Consider the following 10,383-nt stretch of genomic DNA (forward strand, 5'->3'; position numbering starts at 1 on the left):
TGGCAGTGCTGCTATTCTGGATGAGTCAGCAGGTTTGTGCTGCAGCCAAGCTGAAACCTTCTCAGTACACACCAGAGGCCCCAGGAAAATGGAAAATTACAAGTGGAATGGACTCGGTTGGCGGTTTTTGTTTCTTCGCATTCTTTTTTTATTTGCTCACAAATTTCATTTGCCACAGCATAGAATTTTAGTAGCAAAGAAAGGAAACACCATTCTGCCTCTTATGAAAAAGCTGATAAATATTCATTCACCAGGCAATGCAATATGCCATGAATTATACATGAGCACGTGCTCGGGCGGGCACCAGCGGGCTCTGTGTGCAAGGCAGTTAAACCCTTAGGATTTAGTAAGACAAGTTTGACAGCTAGGAAAGGTCAATGTTGTCATCAGACACTAGGCGGCAGCAGAGGGAACTGAACGGCGTGGTGTACAATGGGCTTGGTGAAGTGTCCCTCATGCCAACTTGTGGTGTCTTTCTTATGCCATGACTCTTTCGCAGTGAAGCACTCTCATTTTCTGGGCACCTGCCGGGCATTTTTTGTTCTTGAAACAAAAATAGCATATGCCTTTTGCCTCATTTGCGCACGTGTGCATCAGGAAAGCGTTGTGCATAATGTGGAAGGTTAGAGACCTGTGAGCTGAGGCCTATTGGTTAACAATCCAACCCAAGTACCTGCTTCAGGATAAATAGGACATAGTCCTGAGCATAAATACGCTAGAGCAAGTAATTTCCATACTGAGCGATGGCTCTCTGAAGGCTTTCCAGGGGAGTTGTGGAATCAGAGAACTTGGCTGGCTAAAGGAAAACCAGCAAGGAAGTAAAGTCCTCTTGGCTCATTCCATGGTCCTCTTTGGGAAGCAGTGTCCTGTGCTGACCTTAGCTGCTTGAGGTGTTTCTGTCCCTATAGCACCTAGGAACGTTCTCAGGCTTCCTTAGTCCTGCCTTGTCTCTCTACTGTGGGTACCATTCCTCTCTCCTAGGGTGCCCCATCTGGTTAAGATCTTGACTTGACCAATGCTGAAGCCTGCTCAGCATGACTACCATGGTGGACTCATGGTAGTCAGTGAAGGAGCTCTTTCAGCTCCTCTTGGCTGCCTCCCAGGCTCTGCTGGAGCAGGAATTGCCAAGTCTCTGATCGATGTGGTGCAAGAAAACCCTCGGGCCTGCCTTCTTCCCCTCAGATTGTCTACAGCATTGATTGATTTTAGCCAACAAAATCTCTTTCCCTGGGGACTTGATCTGAAGAACATAATTAAGAGCTTTCAATTCATCTTCTCAAAGGCAGACACTGTTGCTCTTTCTCAAAGTCTGGTAGGTGCTTCCAGTTTCCTCTGAATTTATCCCAAGAGTCCTTTCTGCTTGGAAGAGGTCCCTAGGAGGCCCTGCCTGGAGGAGGAGCTGTCTTCTCTCCAGGTGCTGAATGTAGAATTTATTCGGCACTTTTCTTGCTCACTGTACCATGCCCTTCTAGTATGCATCTATTATTTCAATCGCTGTACATATTTTCTAATCAGTGTTAGCTAGTCCAGGGACTGTCCTGCTTCAAGGTTGTATATGGTTAGATTTTTGGACTTATGTGTAAACGTTAGAATTGTATAATTCTTTATGCCTATTTTTAAAATATATTCTAATTTTTAAATGTTTTTTTCAGGTGGGTAAGCATATAGAGTGAAATAACAGTTTCCATCCATCTTTAGGGAAAGATTAACTCAGTGTGAGATGAGTGAGAGGCTCACTAGTTAAAGTACATGGCTTAGGATCAGAAGAGTTGCGTTTAGATTGCGTCTTTGCCCCATCTCTTTCTGCTGCATGAGCATAGGCAAATATCATCGCCAAAGTATAAAAAATATACTTAACTAGCACAAAGTAGATTCTCAGCAGATGAGCACTATGGATGTGCGTTTCATGGAGGAAGCTGCTGTACCGATGGGAGCCAGTGGCTCCCAAGGAGGGCATCTTACTGCCCAGAGGCACAGCTGTGGTCCTTCTCCCTTCCTATGGTCTTTCACTGTTTGTCCAGCGCATGCAGCCTAACGTGAGGTGTCATCCCATGTGCTTTTGGGTGCATCCTTCTTGGACACTGTAAAGAAATCTGCATAATTCTAGAGCACAGTCTATATATAATTGTTACGTCATTTGAGAAGAGTCTGGTATTAAAGCCTCCAACTGCTAGCACTGAGTTGTGGATCCATTAATTATATTAATGTTTGCTTTACATGTTTTGGGCTCTCTGTTTAGGTGCACACATTGTTCATAATTGTATCTTCTTGATGAATTGAACTACTTATTACTTCCAAATGTTTCTTTTTGTGTTCACTGATGACTTTTGTTTTAAGTTCAGTTTTGTTTCAAAATACATTTACCCCAGCCATCTTATGCTTACTATTTACATGATTTATCTTGTGTCATTACTTGCCTTTGTAAAATCTGTCTTTGAATATAAACTCTATGTCTTATAAGCAATATAGAATTATCGTTTTTTTTTTTTCAAATCCAGGCTGTCAGTCTCAGCCATTTTATGATCATGTTTAATCCATTTCTATTTAATGTGATTATGCCCATCATTTTGCTCTTTGATTTCTGTATGCTAATCCATTTTTTTTACATCCTTCTCCTCCTTCACTTCCTTATTGTGTGTAAGCTAGATATTTTTCAGTGGCCCACTCGAGTGTCCTCTGCTTTTGGCTGTCCTAGAGCAGTGCTGGGGAGCCTGTTAGGGACTGAGTGCCCAAATTACACCCCCAAACCCACTTATTTATCCCATAGTAGTAATATTTCAATTAAATCAGAATACTAAAGTTTTGGTTTAGAAGAACTAATCCAGACATTAGCATCTTTTGCCTTAAAAGAAAACTCAGTGTCTTAGTTATTTTTCTCTCCTTGCTGAGACAAAATATCTCATGACTAAAGTTATGGAAGGGAAGGTTTACTTAGCTCACAGTTGGCAAAGTTTTTGGCTTGTAATCAGCTGGCTCCAAGGCAGAGTGGCATGGCTGAGGAACAATCACTCATGGCCATGGAAGATACCAAAAACAAGAGCAAAAGGGGGGGGGAGGAGAGAGAGAGAGAGAGAGAGAGAGAGAGAGAGAGAGAGAGAGAGAGAGAGTTTTTTCCTATGCTATCCTGTATGCAGGTTACCCACCCTAGGGCGGGTATAGCACTAACAGCCCCACCCCCAGGGCTAGACAACCAACCAATCACAAACTCTAGATTCAGACACCTTCACAAAGCCCTACCCCATATGACCGCATAAGGCAGTAGGGGGACATCTAGACACAAACCATAACACACTGCCACAGAGCTTTCAATGATCCCAACAGCTTTTTATGAAAAGGTAAAATTTTGCATTTGGTGTGTTTTTAGACACTGAAGGCAATCTTTGCTGTGGTATGCATGCTGCCAATTTGTCAAACCTTGGCTGGGGTGACTCATGTGCTGACAGAGAGGGCTCTGCAGGCCTACTGCAGCATGTGTGCCTTAGTTTTGCCAGCACTGTTTTAGGGTTTACAACATATACCGTAATTCATAGTAATCTACTTCATATTAATACTAACTTAATTCTGACAGGATGCAAAATCTTTGATCCAATATAGCTCCATTTCCCCCTGTCATCTTGGTGACATTATTGTAATAAATATATATGCATACATTATAAACCCAACAATACAGCTTTATGGTTTTATTTAACCTCATGTCTTTTAAATTTCATAAATATTCATGTTTTCTGGTACACCTTAATTCTTCAAGGATTGGAATTATCTCTGCTGCCATTTCTTCCATCCTTTACTGTAAGTGGGGAAGATGGGTCTACTGGCAAGAAGTTCTCTTCAATTTTGTTTGCCTGGGGAAAACCTTTATTTGGTCTTTATTTTTGAAGGATAGCTTTGCTGTGTGTAGAGTTTTTGATTGACAGGAGTTTTTGCCCCCATCAGCACTTTCCGCGCGTGCCCGTGCTCCCTCTGCATTCTGTGCTTCAGTGCTGATAAATTTAGCCATTAATTGTTGTGATGTTTCCCTTCACAGGCTGAGTTACTTTCTTGCTGCTTTCAAGATTTTCACTTTGTGTTTGGCTTCACGCTTTTGATGGTGGTGTACACTGAGTGCTTCTCTTTGTGCTTACCTGTTTGGAATTCGTTGACCTTCTGTGATGAATACATTAACTTTAGGGGAGTGGGTCCAATTTGGAAAGTTTTTAGCCACCATGTTTCATGCTGTTTTCTGTTCCTTTCTTCTCTCCTGAGACTCCTCGGTAGAGTAGTGGCCTTGATGTGGCCATCCGTGCATGTTTCTGAGGCTCTGTCCACTTTTCATTATTCCTATTTATCTCTGGCTTTCCAATTCAGCATTTTCTATTGATCTGTCTTTAAATTCACAAACCCATCTGCCATGTCAGTGAATTTATCATTTAAGTTATTTTACCATTCAATTGAAGGGTTTCCATTTGAATTTTAAAGTAATTTCTCTTTATTTTATTTTATAAGTCATGATTATACTGTGTGTGTGTGTGTGTGCGTGCACACACACACACATGTGCATGTTTGTGCATGCATACATGTATTTGCTGGGGCTTGCCCACGCTTTTGCGCATGCTATGTACATAGTCTACCACTAAGCTACACATCCACCCTTAACTGGCTGTGACCTCATTAAGCAGCATTCTCTTTAGTTCTTTGAGTATATTTACAATAACTGCTTTGAAATTTTTGCATGCTAAGACTGAATTCTGAGCCTACAGATATGACTTTTGCTTCTTCTCTGTCCTTCAGGTATAGTTCCTAATTTTATTTTATTTATTTATTTATTTGAGTTCCTAATTTTAGATTTCTTTGACATGTCCTATACTTCCTGTTGGAAACTGGGCATCCTAGAGAAACATTACAGCAATTCTAGCTTCTGCTGTTTTCTTGACCATTTAGGGACTTGTCTTAACTGGATTTCTAGACCCTTTCTTTCCTTTGGGACCGCTGACATCTCTGACCAGTTTTTAAAAATTCTTTTCAATTTGAAGCCTGGCTGTCCCGTGATATTCCCTGGAGCACATATCTTGGTGGTCAGCAGGGGTGGCTATGAGACTCCTTGAATCTGCACAGTGATTATGTTCCAAAGACGGATCTCTGAATGGATTGGCACTCTAGCTTTTGTCTTCCCTGTCTTCTGCCTCTGCGTATGTTCGAAGAGGGATGTTCAAAGGCAGTGAGGGCCCTCTCGTCTCTTTCATTCTTGTTGTTGACTTGATCCAGAAACATATCGGAACTTTCTATTAGTCAATGTTCATGAGAGTCAGGTGCAGAAGAGTGCAAGAGATCTATCTGTGCCTCAGCAATCCGAGGACCTGGATACCACGGTAATGTCCACGGCAAGCAAGTCTGCACCAGGAGGCCAAAGAATCTGCAATGGAAGACCTAATGGTCTGTGCTGGAAAGTCTAATGGCTGGCTTTGGAGGCTAGAGAGTCTGCTCTGGCAGGCTGAAAAGCCAGAGCTGGAAGCTGATGAATCCATGCCAAGGACCAGGACAGGATGCCCAAAGGCAAAGCTCAGAGCTCCCAGCAGAAATGTCTGTGCCAGAGGTCAGCAGACCGTGCTCAAGATGACTGAGGAGGCCAGAGCTCCTCCTCTGCGAAGGCCAGAGTTCAGCCACGGAGAATACTCAAACTTGTTGGAGGCAAATCAGCGTACACTCCTCTTTTCCTGTCCTCCCTTTAAACCCCAGGACCATGGTAATTCAGCAGAGCTAGGCATTTCCGTACAAACTGGTCATCAATTTATCAATCACTCCAAACTTAATGAGCTTGCTGTGGCTGTGCTGCTCCCTACGTCTCCTTGTTAAATTTCTGGCTTGTGCATGAGCTATTGTTTGCCTTAGCCAGGACACTGCTTTAGTCTTAGCAGTGCCACCCACCTGTCTCATTTGTCTGCTGCCCGGGTCGTGACTATTTCCAATTATGCTCCCAGTTAAGGGTTGGTTCCATCCCTTTCACCACACAAATAAGCCCTTCTGGCAGCAAAGCTGCCAACTTGCACAGTTTGCTTCATGCTGGTGGGATTTCTGCAGGGACAGAACTGGGGTGGAGGAGAGGAAAGAGGAGAGAAGAGCCCCTAATCATGATGACCACCAAGTCTCACTGTTCCAACCTGAGGTTCAGTAGTCTCTATTGGGAAATTTTACCCACTTTCATCATTTCTGGTAAAGAAGAGAGGATTTGTTAAGTTCCTTGTTCCACTGTTCTGGAAGTTTCACTCTTACCTATTGCTTTATGAGCTCACTCAATCCCTGCTACATCTCTTGTGGCACAGGTATAAGGCAACTGAGAACCAGAGAGGAGAGGTGATGGTGTCGGGTGACACAGCCTGTGGGGTGGATGTCAGTGTTGGAGGGTGGAGGGCAAGCTTTCCAGTCATTTCTCTGTGGTTGGACCCACTGCCATCAGGCATCCTAGACACATGACCTTTGCCAAGTCATTTCTTTGCATTGGGCCTCAATTTCTCTTGCTAGAAAATTGAGCTGAAGTAGTACCTATTGCAGAGACTTGAAACAAAAACAAGCGATTCTGTGTGAGTCCTTAGAGCAGTGCTCAGACCTGGAAGAAAAATTGAAGATTTTATCCTTGGAGCAAAATGGCACATGTCTTACTCATCAAAGTGATGTCCTGCATTGAGCGATAACCCTCCATCACCCGGACAATTTGGGTCCGTGGAAATGCCGATTCTAGAAAGGCCAGGACAAAGCAGATATGTCTTACTACAGCCCCCCATTCATGCCATGTCTGTAGCCACCAACTGGCTGCTGGACAATGATTGCATTGTGTTGAACAAAATGAAGTAATTGATATTTGGCCTAAACAAAGAGCAATTTCATGTCATTCACTCTAATAATATTATGAATCAGGATAACAAAAACAGCAATTAAGCACAAAGTCATTTACAAAGTACTTCTCATATATTTTCAATTAATATTCCCAAGCGCTGTACAGTCCAGGTAGAAGGTACTATCAGCACGGTGCAGGGAAGGACAGGGGTCAGACATATAGCACTGTGTCTGCATTCACCCATTTCATCATTTGCACTGGAGCTTGTTTATCTGCGAGACGAGGCCAATAAAACAGAGCACAGCGTCTCCATGAGAGCTGGCATTCTTGGCTGTGCAGATATCTTCAGGACTCTGCGAAAATGAGGAGGGGGAGAAGAAGCCTCGGTTGTTATGGTGTCGACTGTGTTCTTTAGCAGTGTTCGGGGCACAGCAAGAAAAGGAAACATTCTGTGTTCTGTGGAATCCCTACCAGGCTTCATCCAATACAGGTGATGATGGGTGTGGAATCCCTTCTAACATTTATTGAGTGCTTGTTCTATGCACGGCCCTCCGCAGCACAGCCTTAGAATCTACTAAGACGAGTGCTGTTATTTCTTCCCTCTTCCAGAGAGGCTTCTGATGCTCATGTATAGTACTGGCCTCAGGTCAGCTATGGCTGATGAAGCCAAGACCTGAACTCAAGCAAATCCAACTCCAGGCTTTGATACTTTTTATCCAAACATCTGTCTTAGAGTTTACCTCCAAGATAGAAAAATTTCACTGGCCAAGGATTACACTTATTTTTCCCATCCACCTTATTTTCAGTCATTTTTTAAAATAATTTTTTCTTGTGTAGAAAGAAGAGACATTATATTTTGGAGATACTGGTTTTATGCATTTCTGTTGCCTACAACTCCCTTGAAACATTTTTAGCTAAAATGTAATAAGTGAAGCCATTGAAATTTCAGAGGAGTGTTGTAGAATTTTCTTTCAAGGGGTCAGAAGATAAATCTACCTCCCTGATTGCAGCCTGGGAGCAGACTCTTAATAAGCAATTTTTGGGGGATGCCTTAGGAAGTGTTCGTGATGCTGTTGACCCATGCAGTCGAATCTCATCTGCTCAACGACTCCAATCTCAGCTCACTTTTTTTGCTACTTGAGTGTGGCAATTATGTTTCTGACAGTTTATCCTGAAAAATAGACTTTCTGATTTTCAGAGAATGGAAGACCAGTGAGGGGTGACCTGAGGGGAAGTGGGAGGGGGAGTTGGCACCCACAAAGGAGCTAGGCCTGGCCTGCATTGATCGGAGGGCACACTTCTCTGGTGAGGTTGTTTCACAGCCTGCGTTTGACAAGAGGAAGATTCCATTGAAATGGCTGAGGATTTGGCTACCGCTGCACCTAGAAATCTCTTGGAGTGAATTTGTTGCTTTCTGCCTGGGCTGCCCCTTTCTGATCTGTCACTTCTGCACTTCTCTTATTTGATCTCACATTCATTCATTTATTGTAGTAATTATCGAGCTCCTGCTGTATGAGAGTGTTACAGTGCAGCAGCAGAGGAAGCGTGAATAGGCACACGTGTCTCCCTCAGGCAGACACAATTAATGGCGTTGCCATTTATTGAGCAAATGTTTGTAAGTGAGGCAAGAGCTGGTAAGAACAATGACAGAAGAACAGAGAGGGCTGGCTGTCCCAAGGGGACTTGGTGGCATGGTAGGGGGACTTCTTAGTGCCTTTGGGTCCCCCAGACTCAGGTGAGTGAAGCAGTTTGGGGAGCAGATGCTGCAACAGGGCAGGCAGACCTGGATCAGAATGAATCTGGCAGTCTTAGAGAACTACCTTCATTTGGGTTTTAAAATTTTTGCGTGAGTACTAAAATGTATATAAACTTTACCATCTTAGCCACGTTTACACATATAGTTCAGTGGCATCAACCACTTTTACAACGTGGTGTGGTCATTAAAGCCACGTAGTTCCCTAACTCTCTTCCTCTTGGAAACCTGAAACTCTGTGTGTTTTAAACATTAACTCCTCGTCTCCATCTCTACTCCCGGTCCCTGTTCATTTCCCTTCCACTTTCTGTTCTATGGATTTGCTTACTCTAGGCGACTTGTGTAAGGGGAATCGTACAGTGTTTGTCTTTCTGAGACTGGCTTAGTGTATTCCACTTAGCATAACACCCTCATTCATGATGTAGCCTGGGTCAGAGTTTTCTTGCTTCTCAGGCTACTATTTCATTATATAACTGGGAGTCGACCACATTTTCCTTACCCATTCACCCCTCAGTGGGGGTCTTTGGATCTGCCTTCTGACTGCTACGAATAATGCTGCAGTGTGCATGCACACACAGATATCTCCTTGAGCTCCTGCTTTTATTTCCTTTGGGTACATGTACAGAATGGCGATGGCTGCCTTCTGTGTTTAATTTTCTTGAGGAACTGCCACATAGTTTTCCATAGCACCCTTGTTCTTCATTTCGCTTTGTATCTTTTATTTCCTCCACTCTAAAGTGGACGTGGTGGTAGGACAGCCTACCAAAGGTTGTGACTTTGCATTCTATATCTTTGTGTTTTGTTTTGTTTTAGTGATACTGGATATTGAATTAATCTCCATATTCGATTATTTTTATATTATTTGTTTAGAGACAGGGTCTAGCTAAGTTGTCAAGTTGCCCAGGCTGCACTCAAACTTATCATTCCCCTGCCTCGGCCTCCCCAAGTGCACTACTGTGCCCAGCCTAAGGTGGCTCTGAGGATGGAAAGAACTGGTGCTCCTGTCCAAGCTCCTCTTTGGCACATGCCTGTGTGATCTGAGGCTGCTAGGCGAAGCTCGTAGGCATGTGGGCTTGTTGCCTCTCTCACAGCAGCATTTGGTGACCTGTGCTTCCCTGTTGGGCTCTCCTATGTGTCCACCTTCTCCTCTAAGTTTCCCTCTCTGTTTGCCCCAGGCAGTGGAGGAGCTTCTTGAGACACTGGATCTGGAGAAGACATTGGTGGCCGTGGGGCACAGCCAAGTAAGTAAAGTATCTTCCTGATGACATCCTGCCAATAACCTATTATGTCTTTTTTCCAAATTAAAAATGGGGAGAGAAATTTTCTGCCCTGCCTGTGTTGTAAGATGTGAAGCTCAATGTCATCCTGTGGGAGGAAACAATGTTGGGAAGTTAGAGGTTACCTCCAGGCACACTTGGGAGAATCAGCATGCTGACACCCAGCTGGCCTTTGGTGCCGGGGGAAGAGCTCCCATGAACAGAAAGAGGCGCCAGGCTCTCCTCTACACCGAGCCTTTTCCTTCTGTTTTTTCTTTTTGTTTTGCACATGTCTTCAGCTATTTATTTGCCATTTGTATTTCTCTCTCTGCAAAGTGTCTATTCATTTCGGTTGCCCAACTTTTTTTAAAAAATAATTTTATTGAAAAACAAATATCAATGAGACAGTTTCACAACTGATTACTGGCACATTTTCAGTAATTAATACATTTCATACTGTTGTCTTAGTGGTTATTCATTGTACAAGATGCAGACATGATATCCTGTCTCAAACACTATTATAACAAATCTCTCTATTCATTGAATTAAGAGAGTGGAGCTGTACA

General features: G+C 43.3%; 1 protein-coding gene across 3 annotated transcripts in view; it reads left to right on the forward strand.

The window, feature by feature from the left end:
* The window catches only part of Myo18b (myosin XVIIIB), a 279,250-nt gene that overhangs the window by 109,917 nt on the left and 158,950 nt on the right, over positions 1-10,383 (forward strand). For all 3 annotated transcript variants that reach the window (XM_023711848.1, XM_023711846.1, XM_023711845.1), the window contains one exon: positions 9,737-9,802. In XM_023711848.1, the coding sequence (XP_023567616.1) occupies positions 9,737-9,802 (66 nt within the window). The remainder of the gene's footprint in view (positions 1-9,736; positions 9,803-10,383) is intronic.

The sequence above is a fragment of the Octodon degus genome, unplaced genomic scaffold, assembly GCF_000260255.1.
Source record: "Octodon degus isolate 3935 unplaced genomic scaffold, OctDeg1.0 scaffold00021, whole genome shotgun sequence".
Lineage (NCBI taxonomy): Eukaryota > Metazoa > Chordata > Mammalia > Rodentia > Octodontidae > Octodon > Octodon degus.